Consider the following 16218-nt stretch of genomic DNA (forward strand, 5'->3'; position numbering starts at 1 on the left):
AGTGATTACGGAATGCAGGAAAGGTGTGCATTTGTAGTTAGGCAAATAAAGATGCACGGGTAACCAATCCAGGGATGCGCTCACATCTAGCACAACCTACGCAGTGATTACGGAATGAAGGAAAGGTGTGCATTTGTAGTTAGGCAAATAAGGATGCACGGGTAACCAATCCAGGGATGCGATCACATCTATAAAAAAGTCTGCACAAGCAGTATTCTTCATGCTCTCTCACAGGCTAGCAGAATGTCAACTGAGGAGCATGGTGAGCAGAGGCCAACAGAGCCAGGTAAGTGCAAATCACATTTTTTACACACAAGAACTGGTCATATTTCCCTAAAAAAAAAAAAAAAAAAAAAAAATTTTTATATTTTAAAATTGTTGTAAGTGCTGGGAATCAAAGTCCACCAGTAGAGGAGGAGGAGGCGGGCCCAAGCAGGCCAAGGCCAAGAAACCCTCCATTTTCACGGATCGAGCTTGAGAGGCCACACCATTCACAGCCAGGGCTGTTAATGGTGTGGGGACAACCTACAGAACACAGAAAGTCGTAAAAAAACGGTAAGAAAATGATATTGTGAGTGTACTGAAGTCCAAAGCTTGATCTTATTTAAAAAAACTAACACTTTAAATTTCAAAAATAACATTGACAGCTGGACGGATTTCAAGTACCAACTGAAGAGGAAGCTACGGAGTAGGGTGGACCATGCTGCGGGGACAGGTGGTGGTCCCATCCCTGAGGAGCTGGCCTTGACAAGGTTGGAGACGTTGGCTCAGGGATGTGTGACGGAAGAGGAGATAGTCGGCGTGTCCACTATGGACACTGACATGGCCGACTTTAACGCTCCACATGTGCAAAAAGGTCATTTAATTTTGTTAGAAAAAAAGTATAAAGCTGAAACGTGTTTTTTTTTTGGGGAAAAACAAATAACTTTTTTTTTTATATATATTCCAGACTCAGAGGAGGTAGTGCCTGCTCCTGAGGTCAGGTCTGGGTCCAGCACAGATGGAGACTCTGCAGGGGAGGATCCAAGTACTCCATCTGGGGACCCTGTGGAGTCTACTCCAGGGCAACCATCAGACCGAGCAGTGCCTCTCCTCACCAGGTTGGTCTCCCAAACTCAGAATAACACGTGTTCTTCTGAGGATGGAGACCACTCTGGTGAGGGTGGCGGTGGCCCTGGAGACCATTTCTGGGGCCCTAGATCGTTTGGCCAATACCCAGGAGCAGGCCAACCCACCTGCCATGATGGAGCGAGACTCCCTTCCTCCCAGGACCATCACCTCTGGCAGCCCAACAGCCACCCCCGCAAGTATGGAGAGCCCTATGCCTAGGCCAGAGGAAATCCCATCTACCTCTGGCCAGGCCAGTCGGCGTGTTACACGCCAGTCGGCTGTCCGTAGCTTACCTCTTCCTCCGAGCCGGCCCAAACGACGCAAGTAGCCCTGGATATCTCCGCCCTCACCTGTTGTCCAGTCCCCATATTTCTTGCCACCAATGTCTCAAGCTCTTTTATTTAAAAAAAAAAAAAAAAAATGTTTTATTTTTTGTTAACATTATTTTAATTATATACAAATGTTGCCTAAACAATTATTATTTACATTGTGATGAAAGGCAAATTCAAACAAAATAAAAAAATGTCATACCAAAAATGTCTATCTTTAACTATATCAATGTATACAAGGTTTAAAAAGTGTGGTATCTGAAAAGGCTGCTACGCAAAACACAATGCTAGATGTTTTAAAAACTGTTTTATCCAAAAACTGTTTAAAAAGCACAAAGAAACATTTGTGTTACGAATTCCCTAATGCACACGCAAGTGAAATGAGTTACAAGGTAATTAGCAGTGTTAATAGTTACAATGCAGCAATCTGCTTGGTTTGTGTGGTTCCAAATCGAAACATCGCAGGTAACATCAGATTAACGATTGTACTGTTGTGGTTTACGGACGCTTCTTGCCTACCTTAGACTGGACGATCAGCCTGTTCGTAGAGTGACGTTTTCATGCATCCGCAATTCTTGGTCGTACAAAGCAGGTAATATATGCACTCCCCTAAAACGCCTGGAAACGCTGAAGAACGCCTCCGTTTCCAGACCACCACCCCCGTATATTCCCACAAATGGTCTTTCCTGTCAATCAACTTTAGCAATCCACTTCCGTGTCGGAAGCCCTACGACCGACAGTATTTTTGATCGGTAGAGCTTGTACGCACATGCGCACTGCTAGCCGTGCGCAGGCGCAGAACGAAAAACATCGTATGCGTACGACCGTGCGGCCGCAACGACCGACTCTGAATGAGGTCCTTAGACCTTGAATATTCGGCCTAGTTGGGATTTGATTTTTACATGCCTGTTGTAGTGAGTACATGCACTTGATACATCGCTACATCGTATCGGACGGTCGCTAGATTAACTCTTCATTCAGGTGTGTAACCAGCTGAAGACCTATTGTCTGAAACAATAGTTCTGAGTAGTTCTGAAGACCTACACTCCCAGAATCCCGCCTTCCGGCAGTAACGGGCTGCTGGGGAGAGACGCCACACACCACAAGGCCTGTGTTTCCGCAAGCCCGCCTTCCGGCAGTAACGCTCTTCCGGCTAGAGATGCCACAAAGCCTGCTGCCGCGTTCCCAGTTAAGGGCTGTATTCAATTGCAGACGAAAAGCCGTTCTTGGCGAAAACGTTTTCGCCGATGACATAATTTCGCCTGTCGGAAACTTTTTAAACTATTGTCTCCGAACTATTGTAGAAAAAAAAAAAATTTTATTTGTAGCTTTGTCAGTGATGAAATGTGTTTTTTTATTATGCTGCAAAGAACAAGTTGAAGCTCTTCTACAGTAAATGCATACTGATTACATATCCATAAACTAAGGGCCTGATTCAGAGTTGTACGCAAACCACATGGTTTGCGTACAACTCCAGTTGTTGGAGATCTGCGTATGCGCAGGATCTGTACTACGCATGTGCAGGTCTCCCTCTGCGACTCCGTCACAGTGCCCCCAAGCAGCAGTATGACTGCATGCTGCGGCCGTTTGGGGACGGGGCAGCATTGCCTGCGTTTCCAGAAAACGGGTGTGTTGGCATCGGATCTGAGATGCTGGCAAAAGGCATATTTTTCCTTCAGATGCTTCCTGCAGACATTAGCATTTATTTGAATCAGGCCCTAGGACGATCTTTGAGGACTGAAGCCAACATAACACTTACCTATAAAGCTGCAAGCACTTAGGAAGAATTGCAGCAGGTTTGAATCACATGAATCTGGTACTGCTATGTGTAACACATGTTCACCCATTGGAGACCTGCAAGATAAAAGCAATTTCATATAGCTGTACAATATTTTAACTTCACAGTTAATCAGATATATGATAAAAACAAATCTCATTCAGGTCTTTCAAACAGTAACACATTGTGGAGGACGAAGAAAAGGGGGCAAAGAATATAGCTAAATTACCATCTCCCCACCGGCCCTGACCACTGGTAGGGGCTGTTGGAGTTCAGCGATGCACATTATGAAGTGTAGGAATAATGAGGGGTATTTTAAACTTCTCTACTCTCCAAATGTGAATATTATAGAGATGGAGAAAACGTTGTTTGAAAGAGGGGGTCCCCTGAACTCAAATTATGCATCCCATAAGTGGCGTTACCTGGTTACCAAGTTGTTCAGATGCTCAGTTCCTAAGCTCTGGAACCTTAGCTACTAAAACCTAATCTCCACAGTGACTACCCAACCATGGCAAGTACCTTACACGCTGTACTGATGGAACTTCAACCTGAGACCACTTTTGCACCGTGTAGTATCCTAGTTGTGACCTATGGGAGCTGGTACACTAAGGAAGGCCATCTTCCAAGTCCCGATTACAAGCCTGCAGCTGTGCTTTGGTGCTGGAGTTCACTGACCGCACATGACTTTCTCATCTCGGAAGTCTGGTGGCCGCACCACACATGTAATACGCCTCAATTCCTTGAAAATATTTATCTAGAATGATTTCACTCAGAACCAGCCACTGCGAGCATTAATTTCCCAATCTTTCCCTTTTCCCCGAACCACCCTACCATTTCCCTATTTGTCAGTACTTCCACTTTTTAGCTTACTGAAGGCTAATCCTTAGAGAAACTCTCTCCCCTCACCTGTTTGTGTAAATATATATATGTAAAATTGTTTGACAGCTATATTTTCACATAATATAACATGGGATATATTCTCTACCAACTTTTACCTTTACTTGGATCCTTGTCCTGCTATTTAATTATTTGGGAACCCGAATAGTTGATCTCGGGATACTTTATAATTTGGAAGGCGGAGGGACAGTTCTTGGACTTATTGTTCAACCTGTATTGTACAACTATCTACTGGTCTATTTGTATTGTTACAGCTGTCGAACAAAAACATATGAATGATGTGTCCCATAGAGGTTATTGCCTGATCAGTATGATCACCAGACAAATAACCCCTACACTACAGAAAAAACATGGAGTGCAAGAATAGAGGTAGATCTCCTCCAGCCTGGTTTACAATAATAAAGTGGCACCCATATTGGAAAGAAGGGGTTCCTTCTTTCAAATCATGGGACCCTTAGAGTTTATTTTCTGATAATCTCCAGCCATGTTACCCTGTGCTACGGAAAGCATACATATTCTGTTTATGAACGGGAAGGCAGTTTGTGCCCTAACACCACCATAATGACACCTGCAACCGTGGGAGCACCCAAATTTTAAAGTGGAAAGTCCCCTCTTTTAAATGATGCAGCCCACTAGTAGCTATTGTCTCATCAACAGACAATATTACTAAGCGCTGAATAAACATGTTTTCTGTTTATGGATGGGAGGGCACTATGTGCCCAGTCGTGCCCAGAATTGCACGTGTAAGTTGTGGGCACCCACATACAGTATAAAAGAGGGGAGTAGTCTATCTCAAAGGAAGCAGCCCATTAGCAGCAATTCTCTTGTTATCACCATATAAAATAGCCCAGCGCTATGGAAACAAAATTGGTTTTCAATTGATGGGGAGGGGCATATTGTGCCCATCTCCCCCATACTGGCCTGCATGCACATGGGAGCATCCTTGTTTGAAAGATTACCAGACAAAATGACTGAAACAGAAATATAATATTTTCCACAGAAGGGAAGACGACTATTCCCCATCTTGTGTCAAATTAAAAAAAAGGGTCCACTGATTCGGTAGGTTTTCTGTCTCAAATAATGGTAGGCCTTGTTGGGCTAAAATATTATTCCCACACATATTAAATGTTTAAATCAAGATGCTAAAAGTTAAGAAAAGTGCATTATCATTTTCATGTGGAGGGTCTTTTATGCTTTCTGATATTTTGGTGAGGTGAATTAATGCTGAAGCAAAAACAACAAAGTGTTTTTTTGCGGTGTTTATAATAAAAGTAAAAATAAAATCATTAAAATTTCTTTAAAAACACTTTTTTAGCCATTTTGGATACATTTTGTTTAACATGCTAGAATGAGCAAAAAGACTATTAGTATTTTCTGAATATGCAAAGTCTTCTGGGGAAAAAAATAGAAGGTATACTTTGTGTGGGTAATGCATATAAAAATAAAATGTAAAAAATTGCCTCGGCACACCCTGAGCAGTGAAGGGGTTTAATAAGAAGTTGTACAGATTCCTGTGATGAACTGATGGGATTGATCGTTTAGATTTCATTAGCTCCTCAAAACAGTGGACATAATTATTTTTAAACCACTAGGATGCTACTGAATCTCTCTTCTTCATATTTGCATTGTATGCAAAAGGCTCTTACATTTGGGCCATGGTGTTCGTAATATCCTGTATTTCTTTATTTGTTGTGCAGAGACATGACGAGCGGCAATGTTTTAGGAGTTCTAGTCTCCTTTGTTAAACATTGGATTCACGAACCCGAGAAACATTGCCATGTTCAATATGTGGATGTGCTGCTTTCATCGTCAGAGACTGTAATCATCACCCAGTTATTTGATACTACTAGGAAAAACTGTTCTATAATTTTTGCAAGGCTTTTGTTAATAGTCAGTGGGCCTACACACATCATAAACCAAAGAAAATTGATGTTTTATACATGCAATATTACAGTACAAAATCTATATTTGAACCCAAACTCTGCTGCATGATAATGACCTTTAATTAACAGGTTACTTGAACAGTAGTTTTCTACATTTATATAATTAATATTACATCAATATTGTATAAAAAACTAAAGGACTGACAAATGGCACACCAACTTCACTTAGATACTTTTTACTTACAGGTTCGTAGGTTCTAATGAAATGTTAATTTGAGATTTAACCTTCATATTCTTTTGAATGTGGTGGTCACCGGCTTGCCGTTGGTCACCCATGTACAGCAAACCAGGTAAGATTTCAATAGGATATGGCTGAAATTCATCTATTTCCTATAGGAAGGGAAGAAATAATAAGTTTCATAATGGTGTTAGTAAACTTTAATGGGCAAAGCCTAATATCTTGCAACCTGAACATGCAATAGAGGAGACGCAGCAACAAAATATATATGTACATTGAAGATTTTCATTTAAATTACATAGGTACTTGTTAAATCCATATGTGTGCAATATTGGGAGAGAAAAAAAACAAAAGCCTGTACTCTGAATTTTTGCCTGCAACCTGAAATCAAAGCACACTCCATTTATCCATCTGTCCAAATTACTGTACAACTGATTTTTATTCCTGATTATCCCCCCCCCCCCCACACACACACACACTTATGCATACACACCTATAGATATATCTGTCCAATCTGCCAGGTGGGAAGGATAATCTGGTCTGTTTTCTATCGTTTGGGAGCAATTTTCTATTGTTATTTTCTCCCATACATTACCAGATTTTCCTTCCCACCAGTCAGATTGGACAGATACAGTATATCTATATGTGTGTACGCAACCTAAAAGGTTTACATTAAGTATCTCCCAAACAGATACAAATGACACCAGTATTGAAATACAGCGAAACAGTGGACCTCATTCAGAGTCGGTTGTAAGCGGCCGCTCGGTCGTACGCATTCGGTTTCCAAACCAAGGATGCGTACAGTTAGTTGTGCACATGTGCATACGAGACCTTGCGATCCAAAATGCTGACGAGCGTACGGCTTACTAGCAGGAAGTGGCTTCCGAGAGTTGATTGATATGAAAGGCCGTTTGTGGGTGTTGACGGGGGTTGTGGTCTAAAAACGCAGGCGTTCCTCACCGTTTTCAGGGCGTTTCAGGGGCGTACATAAATTTTCTGGTACGACCGGACTTATAAGGCCGGAAGTAGTAAAACGTCACTCTGCGAGCAGGTTAGAGGCCTGGCTGATCTTACAGCTTGAGGTTGGGTATGTGCTCTCTCAAGTCCCAGAGTACAATCGATACTATCGAATGTGACTGATGTTATGTTTGAGGTTTCTATTTTGTGCCACACAATGCAAGCAGCTAATAATCGATTGTTGAAGCTAATAACACTGCTAATTGGCTTGTAATTGATTCAGCTGCTTTAGCATTAGCGAATAATAAGAATAAATAAATTTCATGGGGATGGCTTATTCTATGCGGTTTTTTGTTAATTTTTGGTGTAATTTGCACCCAACACAAGCGGCCGCAACCATCAGAAGAATATTAACATACAGCGACTGACAATGGCTGACAACGATTGACTCGATCGCTAACTGCTATCACTCGCTAGCTAGAGGAGGTGCTCTGTTCATGTATGGGCGTCACTTTGGAACACCTTAGTACTCTTATTTATTTAAGTCCTTATTTCTCTCTGTAATGAGATAACAGGTATTATTCCATTACTGTTAAATCAACGCACATCTGTATTATAAATGAATGTCCAGAGCGAATAACATATTTATAAAGGGTGATACTATTTTAAAGGATTTATTTAGTGTGATTCACCACCCGCGACAGTATACACTATGTTGTTTTTTCTGTAATCCTTTCTCTTTTAAAAAAAAAAAAATCTGTCTATTGAATTTTTTTTTTCAAATATACAAAATTAAGTATGAAATACAACTTAAGGGAAATAAGAGTCAATAGGGCACAATCAACCATAAAAGAAACTGGAAAACAGTCCAATATAGAGAGAGTGACAAACAAGTGGGAGGTATGTGAAATAGAGTGGCTCTGTAACCCTTTCTGAGTATCCTGAGGAATACCTACCAGAAGGTTTGAAAGCCACCAGTACAATATGCAATCACCGGTAGGTAACGGTGCAATATTACCTAAGGCTTGATGAAATTTAAGAATCGGTTAGCATATTTCATATTGCATAAATGTTTTTGGAATCACACATGTATACTATATTTGTGTTCCTCTTTTTTTTTGTAAAGTGACCCACACATCTTGAGGATGGAGAAGCGCTAGAACCCCCTTCCCCACCATTTGATCCCGCTATCTTCTAGGAACTTAATGGTGGAGTTCCAAAAGTTCGAGCTGCATACTATTAACCTCCATTGGATCTTTTCATTAATGCAAGTTATCTTCACTTTTCGCATCTTTAAATTGACGCTTGGTATATAATTCTGATAAAATAGCCTTTGCTTTATTTGTTAGGATGGCAGACAACTTGCACATAAAATTTTTTCCTTGATTATCCCTAGTACTAACCTAACATAGACCTTCTGTTTATTAGATGGGCCAGCATTCCTAGAATTAATCAAATTGTCCTAGGGATGGCCATCAATGGTTTGCTACAGATGACCAATGGTTCTGCTAGTGCTGCCCATCAATGGTTCAAACTATCAATGGATTCTCTCTTTTAACCTGTCCCTCTCTCCTTCCATTCCTTTTCTTCCCTGCTTGACTCACTTCTCTTCCCTATCCTCTCTCCTGCCCTGAACAAGCCACTTCCCTATACAACGCCTCCTTTACTTCTGTTCTGGACTCTGTTGCTCCGACGATCACTACTCACACTCGCAGATCTGCTCCTCAACCCTGGCATTCCAAATGCACCAGATACCTGCAAAAGTGTTCACGAACCGCCGAGCAACAGTGGAGAAGATCACGCAGATTTTCTCCATTTCAAATTTATGCTCTCATCCTATAGTGCTGCTCTCTCCCTTTCTAAACAGTCATATTTCAAGATCCTCATCTCCTCTCAGTCCTCTAATCCCCAGCGTCTCTTCACCACTTTCAACTCCTTCCTTCGCCCACCCCCTCCTTGTCTCCCCTCCTTGCTCTCTGCCCTTGATTTTGCTACCTATTTTACATTTAAAATGGATTTCATACATCAGGACATGATATCCAACCAGTCCCCCAACTCTCCACCTCCTCCCTTCCCAGATCACCCCTCCCCATCTACTTTACCAACTCTAACATTCTTCTCCTCTGTATCTGGAGAGGACGTCATGGCCCTCATCTGGTCCTCCCTCGATCCTGTCCCCTCCCGCCTCCTCCGCTACCTCTCTCTTTCTGCCTTCTCCCATCTTGCCCACCTCATTAACCTCTCCCTCTCATCAGGCACTGTTCCTTCTGCATTCAAGCATGCCCTTGTCTCCCCCATTCTTAAAAAACCTACCCTTGAGCATAACCTTCTTTCTAACTACCGACCCATCTCTCTCCTCCCTTTTGCCTCCAAACTCCTTGATCGGATTGTCTACAACCGCCTTACCGCTTTTCTTTTCTCCCACTCCTCCTTGACACTTTTCAGTCCGGCTTCCGTTCTCTCCACTCCACTGAAACTGCTCTCAAAAAAGTCAGCAACGACCTCCTTGCTGCCAAATCCAAAGGCCACTACTCTCTGCTCATTCTCCTTGATCTCTCTGCTGCTTTTGACACTGTGGACCACCCTCTCCTGCTGCATATCCTTCACTCCCTTGGTCTATGTGACACTGCCCTCTCATGAACGATCTTTCTCAGTTTCCTCTCATGACTCCTCTTTCCATCTACAGCCTCTTACAGTAGGTGTTCTCCAAGGTTCTGTTCTTGGACCTCTACTATTCTCCCTCTATACTTCCACTCTAGGTGAACTCATCAGCTTTTTTGACCTCCATTATCATCTCTATGCTGATGATACTCAAATCTACCTTTCCTCCTCTGATCTCTCCCCCTCTCTTCTGACTCGTATCTCCAACTGTGTCTCTGCTATCTCTTCCTGGATGTCCCAGCGATTTCTTAAACTTAATATGTATAAGACAGAGCTGATCGTCTTCCCACCCTCCCACATAACCTCACTTCCCACTATTTCTTTATCAATTGATGGAATAACTATCTAAATCTAGTCCCAAGGTGCACTGTCTTGGAGTTATCCTGGACTCATCCCTCTTCTTCAAACCACATATCCAGAACCTTTCACAGTCCTGTCGTTTCCATCTCAAAAATATTTCTAAGATCAGACCCTATCTCTCCCAGGATGCTACTAAAACCCTCATACACTCACTGGTCATTTCCAGATTGGACTACTGTAACCTCCTCCTATCTGGCCTCCCCAAATCCCATCTCTCCTCTCCAGTCTATCCTTAATGCTGCTGCACGGCTTATCTTCCTCTCCGAGCGCTCTACATCTGCCTCCCCTTCCCTTTTAGAACCCAATTTAAGGTTCTCACGCTCGCTTATAAAGCCCTCAGCCAATCTTCTCCCATATACATCTCTGATCTCATCTCCCTTCACTCTCCTCTCCGCTCTCTCCGTTCAATTAATGCACGCCGCCTTTCATGCCAGCTGATTACTTCCTCCCACTCCCGCCTCCAAGATTTTGCCCACACTGCTCCCCACCTCTGGAACTCACTCCAACTCCCCATCAGACTCTCCACCTCTTTGCAATCCTCCTTTGTCCCCATCTACCCCATCTGTGTCAAACCTGTTTGTCTTCCCCTCCCTTTTAGAATGCAAGCTCTTACGAGCAGGGCCCTCTACCATCTTGTACTTCTCCCTACTTTACTTTCATCTACTTCTTACTCACCACTAGGGTACCTAACACTTGGTTGCTTATGCTCTGTTGCTTATCTGGGTGTTATGGTCGCTAATGTAGCAATATATATTATCCATGGCCTGATCCTGTATTGTATTGTTCTGTAAGTCGCTTGTCTACAATTTGTTTATGTACTTTGTAAGGTGCTGCGGAACACTTGTGGCGCCATATAAATAAATGGCAATAATAATAATAATTGATGGTTTCCAGCCATCAATGGGAAGTACTGATAGTGTCATCGATGGATACCATCGATGTTAAAGCATTCAATGTGCAACTCTACACTGTCCACAGGAAACACAAGCCCAATAAATCCTAAACTGCTTCTTCCCCCTGAATCTGACAACACCCACTTCCCCTAGATAATGAAGATTTGACCAGGCGCTCTATTAGGCTTGTCTTGCATGGCCTCCTAGAGCTACACACTGGGGCCTACTAGCAGTCAGTCACTATCAATACTATATTTCACTTAGGGGACCATAAAATATGTCATCTTGGTGGCGCACTCAATAACGAACAGTGGCCCTGACTTAGATCCGGACGCAAAGTCAAGGTTTCATGCAAGTGGAGAGATTGTTTGCCATTGCCCATGCGCCAGAGCCGCAACGCGCACGTGCGGTGATTAATTAGCGATCATGCACACATAGAGGAATCCATCGCAAAGTGAGTGACAGGTAGTCAGCGGTTGGTGGAGATAACGGGCTAGGCAAGCGCAGGCGCATTGAAATCATTTAAACTCTGTTTCATGGGCATGCATAAATTAGTCATTGCGATCTCCTTCGCAGCATGGGAGCTCTCAGCATGTTAGGAGAGACACTGTGTTTGAGGGAGGTCAGACTTGACTCAGAAGCTGTATGTCTGCCCGATCTGCGGCGATGTTAACACTTTGGATATGAGAAGGCAGCAGTGGGCGTGCATTAGCATATTGCGATCTGTAAGAGTTAGCAGCTGCGATGGCATGTGGCTCTGAGTCAGGCCCAGTGTGCGCAGCTGCTGATGAAGTATCCCAATGCACACACCACCAAAAAGCCAGGTGCCTCCTGTTATTGTGTCTCATGTAATCTGGGTCACTGTAGCTGCATACCATTGTGGATCAGGGAAACAGAGGGCCTGATTCAGACCTGCTCGCAAGCGCATTGTGCTCGCAAGCGGGTCGATGGTGGCCCAGTGCCCACGCGCGGTGTGCGCACTGCGCGTGCGCTTGCTCTGGGACTCTCTACAAAAGAGGGCGGCTGTCGATGTTGATCGACAGCTCGCCCCATTTTGTAGGTGTGGCTTCACAAACGGAGGAGTTCCCATGCAAACAAAGAAGAAAGGGTCTGGGTGGGCAAGATGGAGCTGTATTTCAAGAGATTTCAGCCTTTCCACACTAATTAGACTTATCCCTGAAAGTCTAGAAAATAAATGGAAATTGAGTGGAAAAAAGGAGTGCTTTTGGAGTTTGGAGTACGGGTGCGCACCATACATTTCCTACAATTCCTACTGTCCACGGTTTACTCAGGAAATAGGGGAGATACTGTTATATATACCCTAAAAGAAAAAAGAAACCTCTATGAGCTGATTACCACCTATGTTTGTGTAAGTTAGGTGTGTACTTAATAATTTAGAGGAATACTGATGGAGATAGGATGTCACCATTAAGAAAGAATTCTAAAGAAACCCTTATAAGCAGTATCTAGTACGACTTATCCATAAGTCAGGTGTGTCTTCGAATGTATCACATAGGAGAGTGTGTACCATCCTATATTTCCACATAAATCCTAGTTCAGTCTTGACGGGGAGGATTGGGAATAATTTTTTATAATTTGCATCATAAAGGATACTACACATTGCTTGTTATAATTTTATTTACATATTTGGAGTACCGTTGGGGTTTGATGCACAATCAAATATTACAACAGGACCAAAAAAACAGAACATCCTTTTTGAGATAAGTATTAATTTTGAAACTCCAAAAGCACTCCTTGTGTATTATGAGAGATATCGCCCACTTCTCCATACGTTTTTCCACTCAGTTCCCATGCGAACGCCTGCTGTTTGTGGGCGGCCCCACTGACATCACCAGTGATATCAGTGGGAGAGCTTCCGGCTCGATTTGAGCCAGAAGCTCTCTGGGGTTTGCGGCCACGAGACCCTACCACAAGGGTCTCGTCGCAAGCCCGATGGTCGCCATCGTGACCATTACCATGGCCGCTCGCTATAGATGTGGGTGGTCACCCACAGCTATGCGAGCGGCCAGGAGGCCGCTCCTAAAAAAAACAGTGCCCGCCCTGATTCAGAACGAGCGCTCGTTTTTTGCGAGCGCCTCTGAATCAGGCCCAGAGTACGACAAGAACAGCTTTTAAGTAAAGATGGGAGCCGACGGAGGCCAATCTGAGAAGAGAGTGATAAGGAGATGGAAAGGTAGTCAGCGTGGACAGCATGTACGTAGAGATGGGAGCTGGCTGGGCATTATTGAGAGAGAGAGAGAGAGAGAGAGAGAGAGAGAGAGAGAGAGAGAGAGAGAGAGAGAGAGAGATAAAAAATAAGAAGAAAAACAAACAATGCTGGGTACAACAGCTGCCAATCCTATTCAAGTGTGAAATCACTTCCCAACATACAAGCATAAAGCTTCCAATAATCTTTAAATGAAAATCAGGAAATTCCTGACATGCGGTAGCCTCACTCTTCTTTCTAAGGTTATATAGTACCTTTACAGTTTACCTGAGGCATCCAAAAAACCTTCTGTGATCTCAAGTAGTGGTAGTAGCCAGAGAATTCCTCATATCCTCCTTTGAGAACCATCACTGGGTGACGACAGACTTGTGACATGACTCTGGCACAATCTATTGCTTGGCCTGTGAAGTGGTGTGGAGGTTATACTTATGTTGTGTCATTGCTGTTTGAAAAAAAGTAAGTAGTGAATAACATTCTCTTGCCTTCACCATCCAAAGAATTAGTTCGACTATCATACACCACACAGTACATCATGCAGTCAAGGTCTACAGACTCTGGTAACCGGGAATGCATATCTTCATCCTATAGACAGCAATGAAAGCAATATTACACAACAAAGCATACACTGTAAGATAACCTATCTTCACAACATGATTATTTACTATGAAAACCATTGCTAATAGTTTAATTGACATTTGGTTTGGTTCTTTGATTGTCATAACCATTAAAAACTCTTTATAAACTGTTTTACATAATTTATTTTAACCAAAATCAATGAGTTGTAATTGTGTAGTTATATATTTAATGCCCGTTATTCTGTAATTCACAGATTTAGAATGTCTGTCTTTTCACAGATATAGAAAATTGCACAAATATGAAAAAGCAAATATACCCTTTCCACAGTAATTAAACAAAATATAGTGTAGTGTCTGCTACCATGCTGGCACTAGACAATATAGAAAAACAGCAACAGAAGACTATACACTATCTGTTCAACTCAGATTTATTAAGCTTTTATAGAAATATATGCAGTTTAGGCTTTATCAAGGCCTCAAGCTTCTGCTATTCTCCTAACCACAAGGCTAATCCCAGGGGTTCTGATCTGAATCTACAAAATCCCAGTGAAGTTCTTTTCCTCAAAGGTAGTTCTCACATAGGCCCTGATTCAGAGCCGCTTGTAAGCGGACGCTCGTTCGTTGTGACCGATGTTCGCACATCTGCGCATGCGTACGGATTTTAATACGCATGCGCGAACCAGTCAGTGCGGCCGAAAATCGTTTGTTCGCTATATAGCGAATGCCTGCTATTTTGAGTGACAGAAGGAGGCGTATGTGGGTGGTAACAGGGGAAGGTGCTTGAAAACGGGGGTGTGGAATTAGATCGCAGGCGTGCTTAAAGGTCAAAACGGGCGTTTTAAGGGAGTGCATAATTAATACAGCAGCGTCAATGACCACGTCACTTGTTTTTTTTTTACTCAGAACTGCTCGCATAATAGCGGTTGAAAAAACCAGCCACAAGAATAGCTATAAGTTCATACGCTGTTCGATGTACTCGATTAATCTAATAAATAGCGGACAAGACGTATGGTGCGAGCAGCAAGGGGGCGTATTTTTCAAAATTACAACCGCAAGTTTTGCTCGCTCGTTCAGACTTAGAGGCATGAACAGACCGCAATTAGCGAACGGTTCATTTGAATAGCCACCCCTTGTTTAGAACAAATGACCGCAAATAGCGAGCGGCTCTGAATGAGGGCCATAGACTGGAGATAAGTTTTTGGGTAAATAACTTGCATACTTATCTACTCTCCCAGGAAGGTGTGGGAGAGAAACAATTGTTTTGTGTAGCCCCCCAGACCCCTGGAAGAGTGGGTGGAGCTCCGCTAAATGCCCATTTCCTAGTGAGATAATACCAGGAATCATGAGGCTAAAATGATGTGAGAGCCCATCCCCCGAAGTGGTCAGTTGCATCTCCTCTCCTGGCTTCTCTCATACCTAAAACCCACATGTATGATATCTTACTGTAAGATGAACCATTGACCAACAAGACACTGGGCCATTTGCAATTGCCGGAGAAAAGTTTTCGCCAGTGACGTCATTTCGCCAGGCGAGAACTTTACCCCCTATACAATTGCAAAGACTTTGTCGGTGTGAAAAGTCTGTGCCTTGTAACTAGCGGACAAGATTCGCCACTGAAAGGAGGTGGAAAAAAGTGCAGAATTGGGGGTTTGGGGTGCAAAGTTGCGGCAACACCCCTGTAGCCTTGGGACAGTCCCCCAAAGGTAAACTGCATCAAAAAAAGTAAAAAAAAATACTTCCCCAAATCTGGGGAAATCAACTTTTCCCCGGGACGCGTTTTTGCGTCCTTTGCAATTGAATAGGGCGAATCACGGTGACGAGCGCAATACCTTTCCAGAGGCAAAACTGGCGATGACGGCGAAAACTCTGGGACTTTTCGCTGACAATTGAATACGGGCCATAGTCTAGAGAGCATTGCATGGTGCTGCAAAATGTTGCGGTAGCCCTTTTTTGTAGGTGTCTCAGTCACTCTGTGCAAGTTGCTGACTCAGGATCCAGCAAAAGAGCCCCAGACAATCCCTTATTCCTCCATGTTTGACAATTGGTGTCACAGGGATTTGTTTACTAGCTTTCTGGCGTCTTTAAGCCCAAAATTGGGGGACAATGTTCTTAATAACAATATTTGGGGTGTTTTGCTATAAAAAAATGTTTCCCTTTTATATTAAATGCTGCTTAGTAAGTAAACACCATCCTTTCGCCTACTCGATGGTGTACAAAAATCCTGTGTGATGAACCAAAGGTTTCAATTTTGGTTTATTGGTCCAAAAGACCTTCATCCACCAGTAATCCACTGGCGGTGCTTCATGGCCTT

The 16218-nt window shown here is 43.0% G+C and overlaps 1 protein-coding gene across 2 annotated transcripts in view; it reads right to left on the bottom strand.

Moving 5' to 3' along the window:
- The window catches only part of STYXL1 (serine/threonine/tyrosine interacting like 1), a 58911-nt gene that overhangs the window by 21647 nt on the left and 21046 nt on the right, over nt 1-16218 (bottom strand). For both annotated transcript variants that reach the window (XM_088446396.1, XM_088446397.1), the window contains exons 4-7: nt 13815-13914; nt 13600-13733; nt 6241-6386; nt 3199-3293 (exon numbers count right to left, since the gene is read on the bottom strand). In XM_088446396.1, coding sequence (XP_088302522.1) covers nt 3199-3293; nt 6241-6386; nt 13600-13733; nt 13815-13914 — 475 coding nt within the window. The remainder of the gene's footprint in view (nt 1-3198; nt 3294-6240; nt 6387-13599; nt 13734-13814; nt 13915-16218) is intronic.

The sequence above is a fragment of the Taudactylus pleione genome, unplaced genomic scaffold (genome assembly GCF_031769625.1).
Source record: "Taudactylus pleione unplaced genomic scaffold, aTauple2 ptg000397bl, whole genome shotgun sequence".
Lineage (NCBI taxonomy): Eukaryota > Metazoa > Chordata > Amphibia > Anura > Myobatrachidae > Taudactylus > Taudactylus pleione.